The sequence below is a fragment of the Mustela nigripes genome, chromosome 10 (assembly GCF_022355385.1).
Source record: "Mustela nigripes isolate SB6536 chromosome 10, MUSNIG.SB6536, whole genome shotgun sequence".
Lineage (NCBI taxonomy): Eukaryota > Metazoa > Chordata > Mammalia > Carnivora > Mustelidae > Mustela > Mustela nigripes.
Genome location: NC_081566.1, coordinates 34,490,659 through 34,518,529, shown reverse-complemented (window position 1 = coordinate 34,518,529; position 27,871 = coordinate 34,490,659). Strand labels below are relative to the sequence as shown.

Here is a 27,871-nt window from a genome sequence, read left to right as displayed (position 1 = left end):
TGTTGTTTCCTATTTTTTCCTATCCCTTCTTGGCATCTGACAGACCTCCAGTTGAAGGCACTGGGTCCCTGGGTGGGCGCACTCTATGTTTCCAGGGGCTACTTGGGAACCCACCGCACTCTCTGCTCAGGCACTTTCTGCTCAGCCCGGCAGCACTCGGGAGCGCTGAATTACCTCTCAACCTAATGCAGATTTCCGGGCAGCAAAGCCCTTCCCACTTGAGCCACGCCCCTCTCCTCGGTTCCCCCCCAGCGTTCTGTTTACTTGGAAAGCAGATATTTACACGTCCAGATGGGAGCTCTTCGCAGGCCCCGCCCTAGCAAAGAGAAAAAGAGAGTCCAGGCGACCCGCGGGGGAGCCCCACTCCCGGCCCATTATCCGCGGTCCCCAGTCCAGGGTCTCTAGGGGAGGCGACCGCGAGAGCCCCCCTCCCCGGCGCTCGCGCGGCGCGGCATCAGGTGCCGGCACACTCTCCTCCGCGGGTCTCCTCGCCCCACCCTTTGTGATTCACAGCCCCAGCCCCGCCCAGGCGCTAATTTAACCCGCCCGGCGGTCCAGCTAGGCGCTGCTGCTACTTACGGCTGCTTGCTGGAGCGAGCTTCCACTTAACTCCGGTCCCGGTCCCCGCGCGCCATGTGCCTCCTCGGCGGGCTCAGCGCCCCGCCGCCGCTGCTGCTGCTGCCGCTGCTGCTGCTGCTGCTGCTGTGTCCGCCTACGGCGCAGGGTGAGTGGGGGCTGGGGGGGCTCAGCCCCGCTGGGGGACCCTGAGGCTGGGTGGGAGGGGCGGGATCCGTCTCGGTGACAACCGAGAAGTCTGGGGACCTGGGGAGGTGAGGTATGTGGGCATGGGTAAATTGTTCCCGTAATCCTCCACCCGTATGGCTCAGAGCGCCTACTGGCACGATCCCTTGGGGACAGGGACGGGATCTCCGCTGCTAACCTGCAGTTTGGGGTCTTGCTGAGCTGGACCCCAGCTGGCGTGACTTCGGGAGTGGGGGGAGACCGTTGAGGAAGCGCGGGCTGAGTTGGCGGAGCAGGCATACCTGGGGAAGCCAAAGGGCTGGGCTCGAAGAGTGAATTCTCAGTCCCCCAACATCTCTTTAGCAGTGGGAGGCCACAGCTGACCTCTGTCGCCTCTTAAACGGAGTCCACTTGTGGGCTGCTGGGGACGCGGCATGTTAACCCGTATTCTCTTCCAGGTGTGACGTTCCCCGGGGGCGTCTGTCTGTATTGTGCGCTTAGTAACAGGATCAATTCTAAACCGCTTTTTTTTTTTTTTAATATTGAAAGAAAAGGGTCGATTCCTTATTTTAATACTGAATTAATTGACAAGACAGGCAGCCTAGCAAGTCTTCGGTATGTCGGTTCAGCCACTGGATGGAAATGTTACCTGTGCCTCAGAAGCCTTTGGCTGCTTCCCTCACTCCTCTTGCAAAAAGAATGTTGCTCTGAACTGAAAAGTGTCATTTCCTTCAGTTCTGCTTTTCTTTTCTTTTATTTCCCTCCCTAGGTGACTGCAGCTTTCCCCCAGAGGTACCTAATGCCATACAAAGTGTGGGTGACCGCCAGAGTTTTCCTGAGGAAACCACAGTAACATACAAATGTAAAGAAGGCTTTGTAAAGGTTCCTGGCAAGGCAGACTCCGTGGTCTGTCTCAACAATAAATGGTCAGAGGTGGCAGAATTTTGTAACCGTAAGCTCTTCATTTTTGTATATATACATTACGGGAATGGAATGTATCTGCTTAGCTTACTTTTATCCCTCTTCAGCATGAGTGGTAATTGATAGTTTTCAAGCATTATGAAATCCCAGGGTATGTATACCTGGCATTTCCCGCTGCAGCTAATTGACATTCCTCCCAGAATAGATCCTGCTTCTTCATTAACAGGTTTGGGCTTTCTGAACTAATAGAGAAAATAACTCCTGAACTCCTGAACTAATAGAGAAGATAAACAATAGGTACAATTTAGGAAGTACATTATATATGAATATGTTTGGCAATCACCCCATGACACATAGTTTTCTGTGTTCTTAAGTTTCATTTTTTAAAGTAGGACTCATCAAGCACAACTCTGTGGTAGCCTTTTAAAAAGCTCCCAGTATTTCCCTTGAAATCTATCACTAGATTCATAGTCCTATGGTAGCTTTGACAGAAACGAGTAAAGGTAAGGACCTAGCTTTGGACCATCTGGAGTCCTAGAATGTATGGGAATTCTAGAAACTGCCTCAAGTATTTTATGAAACCAGGTGTGACATCAGCTTGAACCTTTGGGTTTTATGTGTGCAGGACAGAAGGCAGTGGTTGAAGTACTTAAGCCTTTGCACATGTATTATGTTTTAGAGTTTACAATGCTTCTGCATAGCTGACTCCATTGACGTCTCCATGGGTAGACAACCCCATGTCTGGAGTAGGGACCCTTATTTCCATTCTTCAGTCAGGAAGTAGTCTGGGGAGACAGACCCCCAGAAATTAAGTAACTTCTTGAAATCAGCAGTTCTTACTCAGGAGAGCCAGGGTACCAACTTCAGTCTTTGGGTTATAAATCCAATGCCCCGTCCCCTCTACCATGTCTCTACACATTAACATTTGCCCAGATGTTACCATTTATAAGTACTTCTTTGTACACCACTGGCTCACCTGATTCATGGACTTCTGGGTTATTGTGAGAATGAAATGAGTTTATGTGTATAAAACATGGAGAAGTATCCAATAAATATTAGCTATCATTGTTAGTTATTGTTGTTGTTCAGACATTAGCCCCAGGGGGTCTGAAGGAAACACTGTTCTGCTCTCAGCCCTGTCCTCCTTTGGGCAGGCAGGGGTCACGGGCAGAATTGTGCCAGGCAACTATAATGGGTTATATTTCCTGAACTGCGGGCGTGGTGATATCTAGGTGCCAAATTAACTACTTAGGAAATAGAAGTATATATGTGAGTATGCTTGATGCGCTGTAAGTGTCATAGTGATATTAATACAGTTAAATATCAAATGTGTATGAAGAAGTACAGAAAAGGGGGTGACATAAGGTCCAGATAATTCTGGATCATTAAACCTAGATGGTCAAAGAAGGTGGTTTTAGTTACATTGTTGCTTTTGTTAATACTTTTAGGTAGCTGTGACGTTCCAACCAGGCTACAATTTGCATCTCTCAAAAAGTCTTTCACCAAACAGAATTATTTCCCAGTGGGTTCCATTGTGGAATATGAATGCCGACCTGGCTACCAAAGGGACCATCTTCTCTCAGGAAAACTAACTTGCCTTCCGAATTTTACATGGTCCAAACCCGATGAATTTTGTAAAAGTGAGTATAATTTTTACAGAGTATTCGTAATTGTAGGGTTATTTGGGGGAAAAAATATTTCTTCCTTCATTCATGCTGAAGTCTTTGTGTCCATATTATTACTTTGAGTATGATTTTGAAAAGAACCATCCAAGTAATTTTATAATTTTGTCTTAAATTAGGCCAACTAAATACTTGTGAGATGGGAGTATTCATTTACTCACAGATTTCCCATTTAATTAGTTTAAGGTTACCTAATATGTAATAAGTGTATATTCGAAATCTGGTGTGTTATTTGAAACTTACAAAATGAAGGCAGGATTTTAGAAGTTTAAGGATAAGAAATGTTGGTAGTTCAGATGATGGATCTGCTTAGAAGTACCTGATAATTTAATGAAAAAAAAAATCAATTTGAGCTCTCTTCTAGGAAAATCATGTCCTAATCCTGGAGATTTAAGACATGGTCATGTCAGCATTCCAACTGACATATTGTATGCTGCAGTTATCCACTTCTCCTGTAACGAGGGGTAAGTTTTGGCATACTACATCTTTATACTCTATATTTAACAAATGCAAAAACCAATTAGGACTTAAGGTGGAAGTTTTTAGATTCGTGGTCAGTGTTTACAAGCTCGTCAACCAGCTCCTGTGCTCAAAGATCTTTCATCATGAGGCCGTCATGGTTAAGTTTAATAAAATGGAGGCAAGAAAGGACAATTTCCTATAACACCAAATTCTCTCTACTGTTAGATTTTTAGTACATATATGATCAGTTATAAAATTGAAATGTAAGTAGTAAAGGAAAAATCTTGTAATAGGTTGGCACTTGCAGAAATTAAATCCTTCAAATGTTCAAATGAAACCAATCCTTACTTTACCTAAATAATGAATTTGCATATTTTTTTTTCTGTATGCAAACTGCCTGTTACAAAATATTATGTGTTAAAAACATTTACTCCTAGTGTAAAAATGTCATGCTGACCTGAGGTCTTCTCTGAGTTCTCTATGTAGGGAAAGGAACTCACTCTTTGGGTCTCCTTAGTGTCTGAGAGACAGCTGGAAACTTTTAATGTTCATTTTCTCTTTAATATCTGCAAATTGAATTATGTTATTTTACTTTGTGTGTATGTGGGTGTTCTTGCTCTTTATAAAATTAAAAATATCAATATCATGTGTCTCCTGTACAAAACAGAGATAGGATTAATATCAAATCTGGGGAGTACCTGGAGCCCCTAAAATATAAGTATATTCTATTATTCTGTGAAGCCTCTGTTGATCTTTAGAATTCAGAAATATAAAATATTCAAGCATCTATATCACTTTAAATGTTTCAGAACACTTTCCTGTTTTCTCACGAGGACCCCACCCAGATAAAAAACTTTTTGTGTCTTACACTTTTTTACCTTTTGGATATCACCTTTTCTAATTTAATTTTTTCTTTTCCTTTAAATGGCCATGTGAATTTTGATCAGCTGTTGTTTTGTCTCCCTCTACTGGTGTAGTAAATATTTTAAGATGACATTTTGGAGAATTTAAGGGAAGCCAAATGTGTGGATGGGACCTAACTTTTTTCCTCCCCTCATTGGTTTAGGTATAGATTAGTCGGTGCAGCTTCTAGTTACTGTTCCATTGTAAAGAACGATGTTGGATGGAGTGATCCATTGCCTGAATGCCAAGGTAAGACTGAAAAAACCCCTAAACCTCTCTAGTTAGTTGGACCTCAAACTCATCATTTTTCTAGGATTCAGTATTGCCTCTTTTACAATTATGAACTGAGCTAATTGCCTATAAATGTTTTGAAATGGGATTGATTTTTTTCATGATTAGAGAAATAAGTTATACAATAAAGAAGAAATATGATTTCTGCCCTTAGGAATCTTATTTTCTGAGGGAGATAGGGTATAGAAATAGTATCATAAATGCATGTATCCAGGGGTGCCTGGGTGGCTCAGTTGGTTAATCGACTGCCTTTGGCTTGGGTCATGATCCTGGAGTCCCAGGATCAAGTCCTGCATCAGACTTCCAGCTCAGCAGGAGGTCTGCTTCTCCCTCTGACCCTCTCCTCTCTCATGCTCTCTCTTTCTCTCTCACTCTCTCTCTCTCAAATAAATAAAATCTCTAAAAAAAATAAAAATAAATAAATATTTTTTAAAAAGTGCATATATCCAGTCAAATTTATATCCACTAAAGACATATGTCTCCTGAAAATTGAGAAGAGTAAAATATGTGCAACATATTTTTTTTTCTCTTAAGAAAAAATGCAACGCTTAAAAATGTAGGCTTTATTATTTCTCCCAACTTTACTAAAATTATCACTAAGTTCGGTTCGGGTGGCTCAGTGGGTTGAAGCCTCTGCCTTCAGCTCAGGTCATGATCCCAGGGTCCTGGGATCAAGCCCCACATGGGGCTCTCTGCTCAGCAGGGAGCCTGCTTCTCTCTCTCTCTCTCTCTGCCTGCCTCTCTGCCTACTTGTGATCTCTCTCTCTCTCTGTCAAATAAATAAATAAAATCTTAAAAAAAAATTATCACTAAGTTCAAGTTTTTGTTGTTATTAGGAGCAGAAAACTAGACTAGGCTTAATGGAATTGACAGGTGAGTCTTGATTGACACACTGTGGTACACACTGTGGTGGGGAAGGTATGGGGTCAGCTGATAGGGAGACATACAAAAGGAAGTCTGGCCAACAAGGAGCTTGCAGGGGTGAGCTGGCCACACCCAGGGACACCCTTGGCACACCATCTTGAGCTCTACCCTCCTATGTCTGCTACTCCCCTTTTTCCCATTACTAGTACTTCAAAATTTTCAGCATTACTACCCACCACCCACCTTTACCATTTCCACCGTCTAGTAAGGGATGTTGTAAGTGATACTAAAGTGCGTTTGGACAGCAAATTTACTCGAATATGTATCTGCTCTGGTACTGTGATAAGCCTCTAATGCATGTACCTACACAGCTTGGCCCACACGCTCCAAGACATGTACCCTGAGACCTTTCCCCCCATCTGTGTCTCTGAACTTTGGACTATAGGTGTACATATCAGAAGTATAGACTGTTCTCAACAATTGGGACCATGTGACATAGATACTAAAATTGGAATGATAGAAGATTAGCATGGCCCTTCAAGGATAACATACAAATTTATAGTGTTCCATATTAAAAGAAAAAGAAAAAAAGAGGGAATTCCAAGGGCCACTTCCTAGAGCATGATTTACAGTGGGGTAGGGGAGCAGCTCTCAGGGACCATACCTTCAGCCCTGCAGATACCCCACTGGTGGGGAGAAGCATAGTCAGAAGAGGGCCACAGCCTCTTAAAGTGTGGGAGCTGGTGCAGAAGTCCCGCTTGCCTGAGTTCAAGGTGACACTGAATGCAGTGGCCCCCATTCTTGGACTCCGTTGATGTTTGATCCACATTCTCCCCAAAGTGATCCATCTGAAACATGGATCCTAAAGCTTGTACATGTCTGCTCATCACTTACAAAGTCCAGACTCCTTAGTAAAGCGTACAATGGTCACCATGGTATGCCCAGTTCATGCTCACGTCTTGCCCTCATACTTTAGTCTCTATCCACACAAACCTCCCTATTTTTCCCTCTGCTACTGCCCCTGCTTGGAATGCCCTTCAGCCCCTTCTTTGCTTAGCTTGGGGTTTCCTCTGATAGACCTTCTAGAAGCTTTCTGGGACATCCCTGCTGGTTAACTGTTCTCGCTTTCCACACCATGGTGCACACTTCTGTGATAAGCCTCGCCACTTTGCATTAAAATGAAAATCTTTGAATCTTTTTCGTGACTGTATTTTATTTCATCTTAAAGATTTTAATTATTTATTTGACAGAACACAAGAAGGGGGAGCAGGAGAGGGAGAAGCAGGCTCTCCGCTAATCAGGGAGCCCAGGGGAGGGCTTGATCCCAGCACCCTGAGCCGAAGGCAGATGCTTAACTGACTGACCCACCCAGGTGCCCCTGTCGCTATATTTTAAGACCTACAACTGAATATTTTATTTAGTTTTGCAACTGCGTTTATAGAACAGTGCCTGGTATGTGTTAGGTGCTCAGAAAGTCTCTGGATGGTACTTATGGCGATGTGCAGTCATGCACCTTAGCCCCGTGTGAAGCAGATGGGCCTGCTCTGGTTCCTGGCTTTGATTGGGGCCAGGGGTCTAAAAGTAACTTACAGGTTTGCTAATATTCTCTGGTTACCTAAGGCCACTTGATGCAACATAGTTGACATACACACGTGATCCCACTGCTTCCCTGGCTCTAGACAAGGTGAGCCACTGCACTTTTTTTATCAGAGCTACTGCCAGGGAGGGGCCGCTTTTTATAATATGACCAGAATAACTCTGCTTGTATCTGTTTTCCAAATGCAGCTGCTCAGTACATTTACTTGAACTAAAAGGCAGTGTGTCAACATATGTTTAAAAAAATTTTTACCCTAAGAGTCAAAGTTTAATATTGACACATCGAAACGATCTATTCCTGCTTCCAAAGTTTGCCACTTGATTTCCAGGCTCCTTTCATCTGGCATTCTTTCCCCTGGAATGCAGAGCTATGCCCTGTTCTCCGCTGTCTTAGCAGAAGGGTATATCTTAGTATTAAGCTCAAGTTCCATTTCCTCCTAAAATGCCCTGCTTTTACCTCTGAACTCCGGCAGTATTTGCTTTCCCCGGCACAACTGTGATACGTAATGTGTGAGGACTTTATTGTAATTCTTGCTTCACGTATATGTTCTAAATCTTACTTCTATACGTTGGTCTCAAAGTTAGCGTTCGTGTTTTACACCATTTGTATCCAAAGCTCCAAATACTCTACTCATGACTTAACAGGCATTTCTAAACTCCCTGGTTGATAATGCTGAACTTAGAAAAAACGGTCGATTTTTACTTTTTTAAAATAAGTTATTTAACATGCTTTAATCTTACTTATTAAAGTAAGTAATTGGCAGTTTTATTAATGTTAATTATTTTGGAATTTTTTTAAAGAAATTTTTTGTCCGGAACCACCAAAAATTAGCAATGGAGTCATTCTAGATCAACAGAACACTTATGTGTATCAACAGGCTGTAAAATATGAATGTATAAAAGGCTTCACCCTGATCGGAGAGAACTCTATTAATTGTACTGTTAAGGGTGACCAAGGAGAATGGAGTGGCCCGCCGCCTGAATGCAAAGGTAATGAGTTTGCAGTGTTGTATTTTTGTTTTCTTATTACCAGTGGGTCTTTATTTGGACTACAGAGATTCTGTGAACTCCCTGAGAAATGAATGGAGAATGTGGTATATATGCCTATTTGTATCTTTGTAGGGGAGCACAGTTTTTCATCAGATTCTCAGAGGGGTCTATGACTTTCCAAGAAGGAGGAAGCACTGATACTGGAGAATATGTGGTAACATATGAATAAAATAAATACCCATGGTACATAACACGCACACAAACATGCATGTGACATGTCTCATGTTTTTAGTGAGTTCGCTTACATTTGCTGTTTCTTAACCGTATCACTTTCAATAAGTTAATACAAAAGGCATATAAAATGGTTGATTTTATTTGGTTAGGAGGGAATCTTAGACTAAACCGAGGGATCTTGCTAGTGATCCTATTGGCGGGATTTGTTTGAGCAACATGACATTTAAGTGCCAGTGTGACTCGAGCGCCTTTTGTAATTATACTTGGAATTATGGTAGCATGAATTTTTAAATATCAGTGCTTGTTAAAAACAGTTGCTTGTCACAAATAGTATATGTCAACAGTACAGTAATGTTCAAACCATGCAGACGGGTATAAGAAATCTCTCTGTCCTTAGTCCTTCTCTTCGAAGTAACCATTGTTCACAAATGTTTCCATTTGGTTCTGGAAAATAAACATACACGTATTTATTTTTTCAGTTGTAGCAGTTGTATGGATATATCATTTATTTAACCTATTGAGGGAAATTTAGTTTTTGATTACAGGTTGTTGTTGTTTTTAATTATTATTACAAAAGATACTGCAAAAAATACTGGGCATCTGAAATTGCACAGGTGTGCAAGTATATTTCATAAAATAAATTCCTTGTAGCATAGTTACTAGAGCAAATGTATGAGCATTAAACTTTTTTTTTTTAAAGATTTTATTTATTTCAAGACGGAGATCACAAGTAGTCAGAGAGGCAGGCAGAGAGAGAGGGGGAAGCAGGCTCCCTGCTGAGCAGAGAGTCCCACGTGGAACTCGATCCCAGAACCCTGGGATCATGACCTGAGCTGAAGGCAGAGGCTTTAACCCACTGAGCCACCCAGGCGCCCCTGTGCATTAAACTTTTGACGGATGTCACCAACATTGTTTCCAAAGAAACCGTAGCAGTTTACTCTCCCAGCAATAGTGGATCACTGTGCTGGCTCTCTGCTCCCCTAATGATAATGCTTATTATGATGTGGAGATGTGACAACTGCAAGGGGAAAATTTCATTATATTATTTGACTTAATTTAATTATGGGAGAAGTTTGATATGGGTTCACTTCTTAATCTGGCTATGTGACACACTCATATTTATTTCCCCCTATTTTATTAAATTAACTGTTATTCGGAGTTTACAAGTCTAGGGTGGTGCCCCAGTAGACCATGGTAGGCCAATATTTTCTTTACAAATAACCACAAAATCTGGATAGATTTTTTTTTTTAAGTCCCATTTTGAAAGGCAGGAGATACAAGGGTGGGCACAACCAGGACTGAAGGAACTAGAATTCCTGGGGGAGTGGACAGGGAAGGCAAGCCCCTCTGAAGTGCACCTGGGCCTAGGATCCATCGTGACCCACAGGAAGACCACTGCCAGGAAAGAGAGAACCTGGCAAAGTGGTTGTGGTGGACTAGAAAAATACACTGAAAATTGAGTGCAGAGCGAGTTTTTCCCCAAGGACCATTTGCTGATTTCTGGGGCTGCAGGGGAGGCTGAGGACTTTGACCCAAACCTTCCAAAGTACAAAATGAAATCTCTCAGACCCGTATGGTATTTGGGCAACAAATATAATAGGAAGAAGCTTGGATCAAACACACAGTCTTGTGCCCCTTAACACAGTTGTGCCCATTTTGAAGTTGGGTGGGGAAGGAGACTAGATTGCTGGGCTGGGGACCCCTGAAGGACAGACCTGGATCTCCCACAGTTTCTCAGAGCTGAGGAAATAAAGATTCCTGGGCTGTTGATGAAAAGCCCAGAGGGACAAGTCCCAAGGAGCAGAGGCAAGAGTAGAAGTAGACTGAGTCTTACTACGTCTTACTAAGGCTGAGCTCAGTCCCTCATGGGCTGAGGGTGTGATCACCTCCAACCAGTCTGCTTATCAGAAAAGGAGACCTCTCTTGGAAGATCATACCATCTGAATGTTTTATATACAAAATCTGTAATACAGTAAAAGAATTACTAGACATGGAGCGAAGCAAGAAATTATAACCAAATCAAGGGAAAATAAATCCAGACAACTGAGTTAGCAGATGACTTTACAACAGCACTTAATATGTTTAAGGTTTTCAAGGAAGAGAGAAATAAAGAATTTCAGCAAAGAACTGGAACCTATAAAAGTAGAGTCAAGGAGACGTTCTGCAAAGAAAAATGAAAAATCTGAAATGAAGATTACGATAGGTTTAACAGTGATTTGGACCCAGTATTAGGAACAGGAAGGAAAATTCATTAATAATGCCCAGAAACACAAAGAGAGGGGGGAATGTAAAGTACAGACAAAAGTTAGGAGGTATTTGAGACATGTGAAACTGTTCTAACATGGGTTAGCTAAGAGGAGAGGCAGATAGAAAAAGAGAGAAAGAGGAGCAGAAATATTCAAAGAGATGACAGAATGCTCGAAAAATGATGAAATACATCGATACATTCCAAAGGTTCTCAGGACTCTAAGCAGAATAAAACCAGTTCCCAGCATTTTGTGGCAAAAATTTTAGCAACGCAAAACAATGATAAAAGCACCAAGAGACAAAGTTCAAAGGAGCAACACAAAAACTGACCACAGGCATCTCGACAAAAATTATAGAAGCCAAAGACCAATGAGAAGAAAGCCTTCAAGTTAAGGATAAGAAAATGAGTGCTCACCTCAGATTCTTTAGCCAATGGGTATATATCCTTTAAAATTGCCAAATGAAAATGTTCTCACACAACAACTGAGAGAACTTACCCCAGCAGACCAGACCTGCACAGAACAACAAAATAAAGGCATTCCTTCAAGTAGAATGAAAATAATCTCAAGTAAAACATGAAAATGCAAGACAAAATGAACATTAGAACAGGTACATGAATAGGGACTGTACAAAATGATAAATGCATTATCCACTGGGGTTTGGTATGTTGAATGCAAGTGTGTAATAACAACAGAGCCAAAGGCAATAAAAGGTAAATTGAATTTAAAAGTTACAAGGTTCTGGCAATACCCAAAAGTTGTAGAATGTTAATTTGCATAATTGGTTTATAGTCTGATATATACTGTAATCTCTAGGGTCACCATGAAAATAATAGTGAAAGAAACTATGAATCATAACCCAACAAAGGCTTCCTCCTGATCCTTTCTCTCTCTATCTGTTTGTCTTCCAGATCACTAATTCTATCTTCTCAAAATCTAATCCAATCTAATCATAACCCAACAAAGGAATGATAAATGAGCACTTTATCCAAAAGGAAACGAGAGGAAGAGAAACATAAAATAGATGGGTGGAAGAGCAAACTTAGAGTGAGATATTTGCTATAAACCCAACTGTATCAGTAATTACCCAGAGTGTAATTTAAGTCAGATTGTCAGACTGAATTAAAAAAAGAAAACCTGGGGCGCCTGGGTGGCTCAGTGCGTTAAGCCTCTGCCTTTAGCTCAGGTCATGATCTCAGGGTCCTGGGATCGAGCCCCTCATTGGGCTTTCTGCTCAGCAGGAGCCTGTCTCCCCCACTCTCTCTGCCTGCCTCTCTGCCTACTTGTGATCTCTCTCTCTCGCTCTCAAATAAATAAATAAATAATTTTAAAAAGGAACTTAAAAAAAAAACACCTATTTGCTGTTTATAAGAGACAAAACTTAATGAGAAGAACACTGAATGGTCCAAAGAAAGGATGGAAAAATATACTTTGCAATTACCAAAAAAGGAAAAAGCAGGTGCAGTTCCATTAATATCAAAGAATACTTTTAAGATACAATGGTTCATAATGATAAAGGGGGTCCATTCAGCAGGAATCTATCACAATCTGTGATCTATGAGCACTGTGGAAAAAAAGCTTCAATCCACAGAAAACAGGCAGAAAGAAAAATAGATAAATCCATGATTATAGTTTGAGAATTCTACATACCTATTTCAAGAGGTGTTAGAATAAGCAACCAAAGATCAATAAGAATATAGAAGCAACAGTTAAACTTTTTTTTTTTTTAATTGACATATTAAGGGCATTGAACCCTATAAGGACAGGTGGAGAAAGTTTTTTTTTCAAGGGTGCTGGAACATTGCCCATAGGCTGGGCTCTGTATCACAGTGCAGTTCAGAAGGCTGAAATAATTTGGAGCATGCTGATGGCAGATGTGAGTCAACAAGACACAAAATAACAAAAGGACAACAAGGAAAGCAATTTCCAGGAAACTTACCCTATATTAGCACATAGGTCTGGATCAAAAGCCAGAACTAGCCTGGTGGAACAAAGAGTAAGTTTTATATATGAGTACCTTAGAGGAAAGGGCCATATAAAATCTTACCCTAAAATACCATCTACTATTTTCTGAGTTTCTCAGTCATGTGGTACTGGCTGGGTATTTTCTGTGAGTTGTCCCATCCCCCCCCCCCCGCCTCCGAGGTTGATACAAGGAAGCGGAAATAAATGATACATGGTGTCTGAGGGCACAGGGCAGGATGTGTGTGCTGGTGGTGCAGGCACTTGCACACCGGAATGGTCAAGTGTGTTCCTTCAGGGATAGGCACTGTGTGAAATAACTTACCTGAATTATTTCTCTCATTCCTTACAATAATGTTCTCAAATCTGCTTTGTTTTTGTTTTTATTTTTTCAAATCTGCTTTGTTTTTATTCTTGTTCAGTTGAAGAAATGGCATCTTAGCGGGATTAGGAAAATGGACAGTGGTCTCCAGTGTGTGGGGAAGCTGGCAAGAGGAGGTGTGGAAGCAGCCCAAAGTCCGACAGGCACTGAAGGAAGACTTAAAATTGTACTAAATTGTTAGCGTTGCAATTCTCAGGATAGGATTTATTTTTTTTATTATTTTTATTTTTTAACATTCTTTTTTTTAGTAGGGTTTTTTTTTTTTTTTTTAAGGTTTTACTCATTTATTTGACAGACAGAGATCATAAGTAGGCAGAGAGGCAGATGGGGGACAGGGTGGGAAGTAGGCTCCCCGGTGAGCAGAGAGCCCCATGCCGGGCTTGATCCCAGAACCCTGGGGTCATGACCCAAGCCCATGGCAGAGGCCACCCAGGCACCCCTCAGAATAGGATTTAATCAAGGTTGCACTTCAGATAATTGTGACCTGATCTGCAGTCCAAAGAGAGACCGATCTAATTTGTGTAATGTTGGTAACTAGCATAAGAGAAAAAAAAAAAAAAGGTTTTTTTTTTTTTTTTTTTTTTTTTTTTTTCAGACTGAATGTATTACTTCAAAAAAGGACTAAAACAGAGCAAGTTTCCCAGGGTCACTAACATGTCCTGAAAACATTGGGAAAAGGAACTATGTTGTGACTACCTCTGTCTGTCCAGTGGTTCTTTCTGGTTCTTTGGTCTTGGCATGAGAAAGGAAAACATTTTCTGAGAGAAAATATCTTAATTTGGGGTGTGTTACAGAATGAGATCACCACCAACTCTGACTTTGGTTTCTTTTATTTACACAGAAAACAGTTTAAGAACCTCAGTACTACTTTGTTATAAACCCTCTTCAGTTGACTAAAGGTCAATTTATATCAAAGCAAAGGCAATGCAGTGTTTCAGTTCCTTGGGAAAATCAGAATTAGACTTGATTTCCTAAAAGTCGTATTCATATTTAGGTGTTTGCGGGGGAGAAAGAGAGGATTCATAGAGGAAGCAATTTGTTTTGTCTTAACTTGACAGCATTATTTAGCTAATATTTTTTAACTTTTTTCTTCCTTATAAGGTTCTCAGATTTCTACAGTCATATTAGCAACAGAGACACCCACCACAGTAAGTGCATCAGCTACAAAGCCCACATCAACTCCTCAGAAACCCACGACTGCAAATGTTACAGGTACCAAAGTCACATCAGCTCCACAGAAACCCACCACAGGGAATGTTCCAGGTACCGAAGCTACATCAACTCCTCAGAAACCCACTACAGCGGATGTTTCAGGTATCAAACTCCCATCAGCTCCTCAGAAACCCACCACCATAAATGCTCCAGCTACAAAGTCCCCATCAACTCTTCAGAAATCCAACACAGTAAATGTTCCAGCTACAGAAGTCCCATCAACTCAGAAACCTGACACAATAAGTTCTTCAGCTACAGAAGCCCTACCAACTCCTCAGAAACCCAGCACAGTACATGTTTCAGCTACAAAGACCCCACTAACTTCTCAGAAACCCAACACAATAAATTCTTCAGCTACAGAAGCCCCATCAGCTCCTCAGAAACCCAACACAATAAATGTTTCAGCTACAAAGACCCCATCAACTTCTCAGAAACCCAACATAGTAAATGTTTCAGCTACAAAGGCCCCCTCAACTCCTCAGAAACCTGACACAATAAATTCTTCAGCTGCAGAAGCTCTACCAATTCCTCAGAAACCCAACACAGTAAATGTTTCAGCTACAAAGGCCCCATCAACTCCTCAGAAACCTGACACAATAAATTCTTCGGCTTCAGAATCCCTACCAACTCCTCAGAAACCCAACACAATAAATTCTTCACCTGCAGAAGCCCTACCAACTCCTCAGAAACCCGTCACAGTAAATGCATCAGCTACAAAGGCCCCATCAACTCCTCAGAAACCCAACACAGTACATGTTTCAGCTACAAAGGTCCCATCAACTCCTCAGAAACCTGACACAATAAATTCTTCAGCTGCAGAAACCCTACCAACTCCTCAGAATCCCAACACAGTATATGTTTCAGCTACAAAGACCCCCTCAACTCCTCAGAAACCCACCACAGCAAAAGATTCAGCCACAGCCAAAAAATCCCCCATATCAAATGCTCTATCTACAGAGACCCCGCCAGCATCCCAGAATCCCATCATGGCAAATGCGTCTGCTACACAGGCCATGCCAGCAACCCATAGATCCTCCACAGCAAAAGCCTCATTTACACAGAGTCTTCCAGCAACACGAAAGTCCACTGCTATACATGCCCCAGTGACTAAGGGTCTCCATACAACAAAAAGATTGACCTCTGCTTGTATTACAGCAAAACAGAGTTCAGCTACTCCCAGGACAACCAGTGCACCTCATGGAAGAGGGACCCTCTCTTCAGGTTAGTTGGCACTGCTCAGGTTTTCCTGAGTAGGGATCTAAGGAGCCATGGTGGGAAGAGTTTTTCATACTAATGCTCTTGACTATCTTCAGAGGCAGATGGGGAGTGTGCTAGGGTGAAACATTTTGCAATAATATAGAAAAAGATTTTGGCTCCATGAAAACAATGCTAAATTAAGCTTGGCAAAGAAATTTTTTTAAATATGAGTTTTAGGGAGTCCTTGATATCTTCCAGACCCTTCAGAGAACCAAATATGTACCATCCTTATGGCCATTTTCTGGTTCTGGTTTATTGATAGAGACCCATCTCTTAAGCATGCTGAAAGATTTCTCCGGATTCTCTAGAGCTGCCAATTTGGTAAAGCATCTAACAGTGTCTTCTAAGTGTAACTGAAAAGACAGAATTCTTTGAAATAGTCTATATTTACACAAGGGTCTTTAAATGTCAATTTTTATCAAAGTGGAGTAAAATCCATTGTAGACTTCAAAAATGGGTGTTGAGTGAATGAATGAAACCCTTCTTACTAGCTAGTGCTGCTTTGGGCTACCAAGGATGTCCCCCTGTCTATTAACTTACCTAATGCATAGCCAGAATCTTTATAGACACTCTTATTCTCTATTAGAGATACCTATTTTTTTTCCAGTTTCTTGGAAAATCTCAACAGGACTATGAGCCAGGAGATAATTTTTTTTTTTAAATTGTTTGAACTTTTTCATTAAAATCCACACACACACACACACACACACACACACCCTGCATGAAACACCCATGTATGGCTCAATAACTTTTCTAAAGCAAGTATTTGTGGAACCACTACCAACTTTAAGAAATAAAATATTAGCAGCCCTCACGTTTGCCCCCTCACTTTCCAGATGCTCCGCCGATGATCCTGAACTCCATCTGACTTAACCCCTCTCACTTAGCCAGTGTCCTGCACGGCCTCAGTGCTCCCCTCATTGCAAATATGCAAACCCCATTCCATATCATTCTCCCTCTTCTGCCTTTGACCCATTTCTGCCTGTCTTAGTTTGCCCGCCAGTGCCTTCAAATCGTTGTTAGGATTGCTTTTCCATATTTTGTCCATATTTCATAACTGCTTTGATGGAATATGTTTTACCATCATCACCCAGACAGTTTTTTTTAAGAGCTTGAAACATCACAGATACCCTTGTTGATCTTTCCTTTGTGTATTTCATGATTCCCTTAGGTAAAAAGCCAAATACATTGCATATACACAAAATCTTTACCCATTCCTGCCCCTTTTGGTCATTCTTCGATGGCGTCACATAATCGTGGGTATTTTTTTAAATAGTTCAACACATTGTGACCATATTTTCATAATGATTTCATATATTTCACAGTTATTATCTTGAAGCCTTTTTTGCCCTTACCTGGCTTTTTAAAAGAATTTAAACATTACAGCTATTGTGTGCTGGGCCACTTCCATTTCTCTCCTAGCTCATTACTTTTAAACCGGTAGGAGGTTACTGACTTCTTCGATTTTCATGACCTCTTTGGGCCTAAAAGTTTTAGGTTGAATACACCTGATTTTTCATAGAAGACGGCAACAAGAAAAATGTCTCACCTTATATAAATTTGTTAGAGCACCAACTTTGTTGAAATAGTTCCTTCTTGGAAAAAAAAATTTAAGACAATTTAACAAACTTAAACAAACTTGAAAAAAAAAAAGATCTAAACTAAACATGAGTCAATAATTGTCATGAAAATACAACTACTATTTGGGTCAGATTTCTCTCTTTTATGCAATTAATTTATTCTTCAAATATCATAGACCATTTTTTACTCACATTGTAAAAGAAAGTAGTCACTGCCACTTGCGGGGTCTGCACCATAGTCATATGTTCTGTGCCCCTCTCCTCGCATCCTTGCGGCAGCCTTGCAACATAAGCCTTTTTAGCTTCATTTCGTAGATGATGAATTAGAAACTTAGAGATTAATTTGTGTGATTCATATAGTGCGCAGTTAATAGGGAGAATGTTGGGAGTTAAACACACCTACTTGCTGATTCCAGATCCTGTGCTTTCTTCTGACGCGTAAAGTCACCTGTTCTCAGTGGTACTTTGAGTACATCTGTTTGCCACTTAGGAGAGCAGTGTTTTGCTGTGCCACTTTCACAGTCCTTGAAAGGTGTAAAAGTTAAGATGCTATAGTAATTTGAGTAATTACTCAGAATTAATCAGAAGTCTGCTGAGAGAGGCTTCAGTTTCTTTTTTTTTTTAATTTAATTTTTTTCAGTGTTCCAAAATTCATTGTTTATGCACCACACCTAGTGCTCCATGCAGTATGTGCTCTCTTATACCCACCACCAGGCTCACCCAACCCCCCACTCCCCTCCCTTCCAAAACCCTCAGTTCGTTTCTCAGAGTCCACAGTCTCTTATGCTTCATCTTCCCCTCTGATTTCCCCCAATTCACTTTTCCTTTCCTTCTCCTAATGTCCTCCATGTTATTCCTTATGTTCCACAAGTAAGTGAAACTATATGGTAACTGACTCTCTCTGCTTGACTTATTTCACTCAGCATAATCTCCCCCAGTCCCATCCATGGTGATACAAAAGTTGGGTATTCATCCTTTCTGATGGAGGCCTAATACTCCATCTTATATATGGACCACATCTTCTTTATCCATTCGTCTGTTGAAGGGCATCTTGGCCCTTTCCACAGTTTGGTGACTGTGGCCATTGCTGCTACGAACATTGGGATACAGATGGCCCTTCTGTTCACTACATCTTTATCTTTGGGGTAAATAGTTTCTTGGTCATAAGATTAGATCTCAGTTATTTACTATGTAAGCTTTCAAACTTATTTCTTGCCATCAAGTCATATAACTGAATATGGTGTTTGTTGTAGTAGTCACTAAATCTTTATCGTGTTTCATGGTTATGGGGTTCACTGTGGAATAGATACAGGCATTGTATCTATTAGGGTGTATGTTGCTTGATTAAGTTAATGTATAACTGTTTTCTTAAATTTATTTATAATTATTTCTTTTTGTTATGAAAATCTGTGTTACTTTTGAACTTTCTAGTACATTCTGCGGATACATATGTTAAATTGCTGTGGCTTTATGTATTTTTCTTTATTTTTGTAATTCATTTTTTTTTTCTTCAGATGCTGCCATCATTGCAGTTGGTAAGTTTGGTTCTTCGGCAGTTAAAAAAAATTGTCATCACTGTGGGATGTACAATCCTTATTCCTGGAGGAGAATATTGTCTTTTTACTGCCTTAGGAATACTATTAAGATGAAATGTTTAAGGTCAGGGAGAAGACGGGTAAATGCATTTTATCGACGTGTTTGGTGGACCCCGTTAGGTACTCGGTACGTTCCTAAGTCTTCCCAACCGTGTTCTTGTTCCAAGGTAATTTTAGGGCAACTTCACATCATTTGGCCAGTCAATCAAGTATCCCTGAACGCCTATTGTCTCAATGCATTATCATTCTAGGGGCCAAAAACAACAATAAGGAAGCTATTATCAATACAGTTTTTAAGCCTGCAGTATTTTACAAGTACTCACAAACTACTCCTTGGTTGTTTCTAGACGTGTGTTCCAGATAAACCAGAATGCTACCTTTGATTACATCCTGTTCCTTTTCCCTTCCCTGTCAGTGATTTAAAGCAAAGATAGCTTTAAAATTATTCTGTTGCTATAGACTTAAGGACATTTCTATGTTGCAATTTCTTCTTTGTTCCAGTCCTTTTTTGTTGTTCATAAATATATTATTTGATGTTAAACATTTTACCAAGAAGATTAATAACTCCTAAAGAAGATGGCAAAAGAAATGTTTAAGAAGCAATACAGCTAAGTTGGCATATTAAAAAGGAATGCCCAGTAGAAAATATGCACATTAAAAAGTGAATATTTTAAAATTATGTCCTTATAAGCTGAGGTCTCCTATCTATGCATGCATGAGTGAAACAAGGGACTGAAGCTGAAAAGGTGTTTTTTAATTATTATTATTATTTATAGTTCTTTTATAGTTCTTTTATATTTTGAATGAACCTCTCCTTAGCTAAAATAGTTATCTTGAAACATTGGAACAGTTGGATTCACTTTGTTTGTTTGATATTTTCAATAGAAATAAATGCATTCTAAATGAAAACTTCATGATTTCATCATTTAATGTTAACAGAGATGAGTTTAGAGGATGGGCTTTTTCTCTGCTCAGTGGCATCTAATGAAGGTTCAAGGTGCTTATTTTCTCAGAGTATGTACTATGTGATTCCCCAGAAACTTTTCCTTAGGGTTAGTTGTTATTCCAACTTGTGCTCAGAAATAAAGAGGAGCTCTTTCCCTCTTAAATCAGACATATGGCAGTTTTTTTTTCTTTGGGAACATTTACTTGTATAGTATAAACCTAAAAATTATCCTTATTTCTTCAATTCTGTGCATTCGGTGCTTTCTCATTTTGTTTTTATTTTATCGATTTTTTAAAAAATTTGGTTGTGGTTAATACACAATGTTACGTTAGTTTCAGGTGTACAACACAGTGATTGGATAAACAATGTGCCCACCCCAAAAGTAGCTGCCACCTCTCCCTATACAATGCTATTATGTCATTGACTAAGTTCCTTACACTGTGCCTTTTATTCCCGCCACTTTTCTTATTTTAAAGCTAAGCAAACTCTACTGACGAGGAAATTGCTTTCCTGGATTACACTGCAATGTTAGTGAGCAATATAGATGATACTAGAACTTTGGAAGTGTTTGAATATTTTCCCATTTAATTCTGCTACAAAAGAGAGACTGAATAATCTCAGAACTTCCTTATTTGCTATGTAAATGAAGACTTTATTTTGAGGTCTAAAGCTATTCTTCTGCTGGCTCCATATCTATGCTTCTCAAAAATCTTTTTTTCATTATTGCCCTCTCCCCCTCAGAGAAATTTTTGGACTTTTATTTTCCCCAGTCACCCCCCCACCCCCATGAAATTTTACTACCACAGATATACTGTAAATCTATTTATATTCTGTATATCTATACTTTATACATAAAAAAGTAAGATTTTTTTTTCACCCTTTTAGGATAATAACACCCCCATTGAGAATACATGCTCTATGTAGTTGTATTTTATTTTTGCTTTTGTTTTCTGTTTTTGTTTTTTATGCCAACATTGTCAAGATGACAGGATTGTGTTCTGGTGTCAGTCAGATCTTTGGTTTGAATCCTGTTGGTTCTTTTTTCTTTCTTAAATTAGTAATTTTTCAACCCAAGTGATTGAACTTAATCTTTCCGAGTCCCAGTTTTCTCATTTATGATCCCTATTTAAAGTCTTTGAAGCTTAATGAGATAATAGATACGAAAACTCCAGCACAGTGCTAACCATTGAATAAATATTAGCTTAAAGCAGTCGTGCAGTGCTGTCACTGGTATTTTCCTAGAATGGGTTTCTGATAGTTTTATCATTCCCTCTGGCCACACCAAAGAGTAAGAATTGTCCTTTATTAAGGTAAGAGTTGCATTTTTGCTGTGTAGCAAGTACTCTACTGAAATTTTTGTATTTTTATTTTACTTCTCAAAACATCTTATAGTGTGTGTGGGTATCTATATACCCACACACATATCTATATCTGTGTCCCATTTTTAGTTTTTTCAATTTTTAAAATTTTTTTAAAGATTTTATTTGTCAGAGAGAGCACACACAAGGTTGGGGAGCAGCCAGCAGAGGGAGAAGCAGGCTTCCCACTGAGCAGATAGCCTGACTATGGACTCCATCCAATGACCCTGGGATTACGAACTGAGCAAAAGGCTGATGCTTAACTGACGGAGCCACCCAGGCGCCCCTCTATATCCCATTTTTTTATCTGAAAAATCTTATTTTTGCAAGATTTGTACCTTGCCCAAGATCACACATCTGTTAGGTGCTTCAACAGAAGTAGATGACTCATTTCTCCAGCACCAGGTACTTGAAAGGATAGAAAGATTCTTGTCCTATGCGGAAATCTGCACAACTTAAGTTTTTACCCCCCGCCCCACCATTGCTGAAGTCCTATATCATGATATTCATAAATCTCTTATGGGGATTAATAGGTCAGTTGAAGGAATATTTAAGAAAAAATTAGGGACTGCTCAGTGGCGTATCTAAAATGTTCTTTCTGTATCCTTCAAATATCACATGCTGATTAACTTTGGCTTTATACATCCATCCACCTGCATCTGGCATATGGTGCAGACCAGCTTAAGTGGAGGTGTACTTTCAAGAATCTAGAATCATCAGTTGTAATTTGAAATGCATCAGATGCTATGATACCAGGTCATCACCGTTTCTTACTACCTGTCTCTCTGTAGGATGAACTTAAATTCCACTGTAAAGTGACTTCAATTATCTGTAAGTTATTCAAAGTTAAGAAATCAGACAACATAATCATCCTGTTTTTCATTAGGCTGGCAAGAGAAGCATAAGATACAGAGGCAAAGAAAATACAATGATAATAACAAAACCCTTCAAGGGTCCTATGAATGTTGCCAAGAAAGTGGTGTTTAATTCTGAATTGTAAATCTGACAATGTAAGGCTTACTGAAGCACATTCTTTTTCCTTCTATAAAAGTCTCTTTCTGGTGTGACTTCACCAGTGCGTAGACCTCAGTTCCTTTGTTTTGTTAAATAGTATTATAAGGAAGAACAACCTATTAACGGTGTCTTTAATTTTGTATGTGAACAGCATTTCTACTTTATTAGGTATGTAAGTGATACCTTTTGAATTGACTGGACAAACCCACATTTCTTCAAAAATAGAATCCTTAAATTAATACCAGATCTTATATGTGGAATTCTGACTCAGTTTCTTCAGGAATGGAGATGATACTGCATATATTAATGTAATACCCATCTAATATAAATCATATTCGAATAACCTCAGGTATTTTTCTTAAGCATACTATGAATTAAAATTCTGACCAGAACCTGGGATTAGAAATCAGTTTTTGTCTGTTGATAAACTATTCAATGTATCCTTTTTTGATCTCAGTTTTTTCATCTGCAAAAAGAAGATAATTTGACGCAATTTAATAAATATTTTCTAAACACATCCTACTATTTGCCAGGCACTGTGCTAGTTATTGGAGTAATGAGATACAAGGTGACAAACTGCTTTACCGTGTCTTAAATACTATAAATATAATGAGAAATATTGCTAAAATAATCCTTTTATTTAGAGAAACCCATTTTCTAAAATCACATAATTTTCCTACCTGAAAGCTCATTAGTTAACAAGAACATTGATATCATAGCCATAATTTCATTGTGTCATTTATTCTAAGTTGTAGGTCTCAAATTGGCACCAATATACACTTGGGTTCATTTTCCATAGGTACCAAGAGAATTTTGAGATCATAACTATTGCCTCTATACTTTAAAGTCTTCTTTATTTATAATTTGGGAAGTAATACTCCTCTTAGTTTACTGAGGAACCATTTATGTAAAATCCAGTTTTTCATATTTCTGTATTTTGATCTAGTTTCCTGTGAAAACATCGGTCTCGGCACACATTCTTCTAGAATTACATGTATGTGCTTGTCGGTGTTTTAAGAATAGGATTTTGGTTCTACCATCTGTATATTCTGGATCACTTTAAAATTTTCTATCTTCATTTATCATTCAACTTGAAAATGGGATGGTTTTACAACCATTGAAAATGGTGGAGTTAATGGAAGTGCTAAAGGGAAAAGAAACCCCAAATTTTTGAGGAGCTATGATTTATTTTATGAATGAAGTCTTCCGAAATAATGATATGGTGCTAGGGGATCCACTAAAGAAATTGATTGGGTAAAATACTGTAAAAACTTACCTGTCATAGAAATAGGTGTTTTGTTGAATCATGTATCCATATGACAGTGCAATTGTGTGACTTGAGCGTTTTGCTGGTTTGGAACCAATTTGTGATTTGGTCATATTAGTTTCAGTTGCTTTCCTAGTGTCCTCTCTAATTTCTTTTGCCATGCAGATCAAAAGACTAGAGCTCAAGGACATTGCAGGGTGGCGTGGGGGAAAAAGGGAGACCTAGAATGGTATGGAGAAAGGGCACACAGGTGGTTTGGAGAAGAAAGATTGTGTGTAGAAATCAAACTATAAAAATTACTGTTGACCAACTTATTTGACCATTATTTTTCTGTCATGAAACTCAAAATAGTGCATTTAATCTCCAAAGGAATTATTAGCGTTCTTAAATGAAGTTGTATCTACAACAGGCTAAACACTGAATAGCATATCCTGTAAGCGACATAAATGTGTTTTAGCCTCCATGCACAGGTGATATTACCTTTCCTGGGATGGGCTAATGCCTACAGCTCTTACCTTAACTAGGAACAAAGTAAATGGCCTTCCCATTCACCACATAGATAACCCTTCCCTGTCTGAGACTCCGTTTTCTCATCTACTCAATGTGAGTGAACTCCAAGACACTGTCTAGTGCTAAAATTACGGAACACAGTCATCGTGTTTGACCAACCAATGATCAAAGCATTTACAATGGAGCATGGTGGGGATGAAACACTTTGGAACCCTCTCCAGGAGGTTAAACACATCCTATTTGAGCATGGTGATAGTTTAAATATTTTATTTCTTTTTTCTTTGAATGAAAGCAGGATAAGTAGCATGCAATTTTTGCTGTCAAACTTGTGACGTAAGAAAGCCACATACAAAATGTAACTTGTGTCTCCTGTTTTTCTTTAACTTGACGCATAACCGGTGTGTTTGTCATTGTGACACTGCATTATGTCTATACCTGCTCGTGTTTCTATTAACTGTGTTACCACATTTTTTCCTCCTCAAGGACTTGCTGGTACTGTAGCTGGTACCCTAATTCTAGTCAAAATTTTCTGGCACCGTGGAAAATCAGGGTGAGCAGAAATTCTGATAATTAAAAAAAAAAAAACACAACTCTTCTTAGCTTCTTCTCCAGTAAAACTTGACACTATATCAGAAGGTAACCTCTTTGATTAATTGTTTTTTGGTTTTTTTTTTTTTTTTTTACATGCTCTCTCTTTATTCCTTTTCTCGGTCATTACAGCCTTGGGTGAACAGACGTTGTGTCTTTTTCTCTTTAATTTTTCAGTAGACTCAAGGACATTAACATGTCAAAGGAAAGTGATTTGAAAAGCCCCATTCTCACTTCACAATCTATTAGCCAACTCACCTTTTTTCCCTACTCAGTATAATTGCTGATGGTATCTGTGTGTTACACAGAAGCAAAAACCTAGGGAAAAATCAGTCTCTATCAGATTCAGGAGGTTGCCTGTGATCAGGCCTTTTTCTGAGTTATATTTATGAAAACATGCCAAAACAGCTAAAAACAGCCCCTTGGTTCAGAGGGTGCGTCCAGGAGCCTGACTGCTTGCTATGAATCCTCCCAGGGGTTGAAGTTTACACATGGTAAGCCCTCAGATGGTTGAACAGCAGCACATAGAGAAGAAATCAGTATTACTTGAAACATCTGATCTGCATTGAATGTGCATGTGTTAAGTATAATGTCATAATGGGCTCTGACCTATGCTGTAGACAGAGGATTATTTAAATTGACCCTCCTCTGTTTTATAGATTTTACTGTTCAGAAAATTTACCATGGAGTTTATATAAACTAGAATTATTTCTAAACTGTCCTAATGCCTATTTTTTTCCCCATTAATTAAAAGCAACTCTAATGCTATCACTAAATGGCCTGGTTTAATTTTGGGGGTGATGTGAGCTATCTACTTTTTACCCTCTGTAACTCTTATTTCTCCTTAAATTAACAATATTATTGAAGCCTATTATAAGCTAAAATGTGTAAATGTTCGTTAAATCACTAAATGGTTCCGTCTTTTACTAAAATAATGTGAGCACTGGGTCCTGGGCTTTGTGGGCTTTTAAGTCGATACTTGTTTACTGCCAATTGAGTGTTCTAGAAGCTTAATAGCAGATGTAGTAAACTAGAACTTCAGATTTTTCAGGGACTTTTTAAGAATGTAGTTTAGAGTCCACCAAAAATGAACAGAATTTGAAGTCCTATAAAGTGGGTTAAGTTGGTACAGATGCCTGAGCAAAACTACTGTGGAAAAAACCAAGGATTTCCTTACTCCTTTTAAAAATGGAGGGTTCCCATACGTTTAATTAAAAGGGATGTGATTGTAAGGAAATGCTGATACTGCTTTTCAGCTGAAATGGAAATTATATAATTCAACTAGTGTTTTCCTTCTCTACTGTTCAGCTCTTACACATTCACGAAAAACAGCAAACCAAGCAAAGTTACGTTTCATAATTTAAGTGTGACTGGTGATGCCTCAGAAGTTAAGACCTGGTAAATCATAAAAGGTATATGGTTTTATGAAGTCGTACTTCTCTGTCTTGCAAAATGTCCATCAGTATCTTGTCAGACTGGTTTTTCTTCGTTGAGCGACTGACTGACACTTTAGGTCTGTCATTAGCATGATGTCATCCATGCTCCACTCACCATCTCATCTTGTATTTCGCATCAGTTTACTGAAATGATTGGATACTAGTGATGCCACAAATATTTGGGGGGGGGGGACTGAGAAGTGGATACTTTAGGGCTTACAAATAGGAATGCCTTCTTTATGAGTGTTTGCATCATGAGATGATTGACTTGTACTGTTTCTCCTTTTTGCTTGGTGGGTTTTAAGAGTTTCCAGTGTGTAGGAATTAAGATTTGTTTTATGGTATCTTTTGTAAGTCATGCTTATAGATCTTTTATCTCCTTTATGTTATACAAAATTATGACACAACAGTAACTTAATGTAAACGAATCTATGAAACGTTCTAGGTGTCTTCCTCAAAGTGTCTTTTGGTGAAACTTTTCTCTAATGCATGTGTCAGGGGTTTTCATTGACTCTTAATCTGGAAGTACCTTAAGTGATTCTAACTTGGCTACTTAATTTCAAGAAACTAAAAAACTCATGTGACATATTTTAGTTGGTGTTGCTATAGCTAAACTGGCTGAGGTTGGATAACTTACTAACTTTGCATGTGTTTTGCATGCCCTATTATGGATTAATTTTCATTGTCTATCACATCATAACCAAAAGATTAATGTGTATCATCAGTCAATAAAATTATTTTGATGTTAACTCTCTTTTTTAACTTTCAGGACACACATGTATAATACTGACAGTCTTGTTTATGATGCTAGTAACCATTGGCTAGCTGATTTAGCCAAAGAAGAATTAAGAAGAAAATGCACACCAGTATGCAGAGTATTTCTAGTTTCTTAGACCTTTCTGGAGGAGCGGACAAAATAAATGTAATAGTGCTCTTCGTTTCGCATGTTATCATTGTCCTTAAGGTGCATAGGAAAACCAACGAAGCAAGGAGAAGAGAATCTGCCCTGGGACACTCCCTAAACTCTCGAAAATAGAAGAACTTGCAAGATTTAGGGTGATTACTTTCCTCAAAGTTTAGGAAACTGTAGAGGTTTGTTTGTACTTAGAACATGAGCATGAAGTAAAGGAAATGCGTCATTTTTTTCCCACTAGATATGTAGTGTTATTTTTGTTTACAAAGAAAATTAGAAACTAAAAACAGTAATTGGATATTGGAAAGAAACAAAAAACCTAGCCTCTTCTGAGCAAAACTGCTGAAGAGAGATGAACTGTATTATAAAATAACTCTTGATTGTAAGGCATTTTCTTCTTTTCTCATTCCATTAAAATTAGTCTGAATGGGTTAGCAAATATTTTAAAGGGAAAACGTGCTTATGATGTGAGAATGTTGATTTTCTTGGGTTCGTTGGTGGCAAAGGAGGAATACAGAATGAAGGAATAACTCTTTCTTTGTCCCACAAGTACAGGTATCCAATCAGGACTTAGCCTCTCACTTGTAAGTTAGATGGATTGGCTATAATTTTGTTTAAGGACAATTTTTTTTTTCTCTTGGAGAAGAAACCCTATGGAAGGGTGAAAGGTGTCTCCACTAACTTAATATCTCTAAAAGTATCCAGCGATATTATATTAACATAAGAAAAGAGTCTATATTTCTGAAGTGAGATATTCATAGCCAAATTGTAAATCTTATTCTTTTGTAATACTGAGATTAATTTATTTATATTTATTTATGTCAGTGAATGCATTGGTTTTACATGTATAGCAAGACAAGTTCAAGAAGATATGTAAAGAAAAATTTATTTTCCCTAAATAGAAATAAATAATTGATCACA

At 39.0% G+C, this 27,871-nt stretch overlaps 1 protein-coding gene and 1 long non-coding RNA gene across 5 annotated transcripts in view; one reads left to right on the top strand and one right to left on the bottom strand.

Moving 5' to 3' along the window:
• LOC132025565 (uncharacterized) overlaps positions 1–667 on the bottom strand; it is a 47,867-nt gene extending 47,200 nt beyond the window's left edge. Inside the window, exon 1 of the long non-coding RNA XR_009406645.1 lies at positions 580–667. This is a non-coding gene — a long non-coding RNA (uncharacterized LOC132025565). The remainder of the gene's footprint in view (positions 1–579) is intronic.
• Positions 325–27,871, top strand: CD55 (CD55 molecule (Cromer blood group)). Of its 4 annotated transcripts, XM_059413007.1 has the most exons (12): positions 325–724; positions 1,511–1,693; positions 3,111–3,302; positions 3,709–3,808; positions 4,873–4,958; positions 8,262–8,450; positions 14,376–14,588; positions 15,642–15,707; positions 18,838–18,858; positions 24,497–24,563; positions 25,910–26,013; positions 26,807–26,976. In XM_059413007.1, exons 1-11 carry the CDS (start codon positions 634–636, stop codon positions 26,001–26,003), a joined length of 1,302 nt encoding a protein of 433 aa, XP_059268990.1. In that variant the 5' UTR covers positions 325–633; the 3' UTR covers positions 26,004–26,013; positions 26,807–26,976. The 4 variants fall into 4 exon arrangements, with proteins under 4 accessions (XP_059268990.1, XP_059268991.1, XP_059268992.1 ...); XM_059413008.1 differs by lacking the exon at positions 24,497–24,563; XM_059413009.1 differs by lacking the exons at positions 24,497–24,563; positions 25,910–26,013 and having other exon boundaries at positions 26,807–27,871.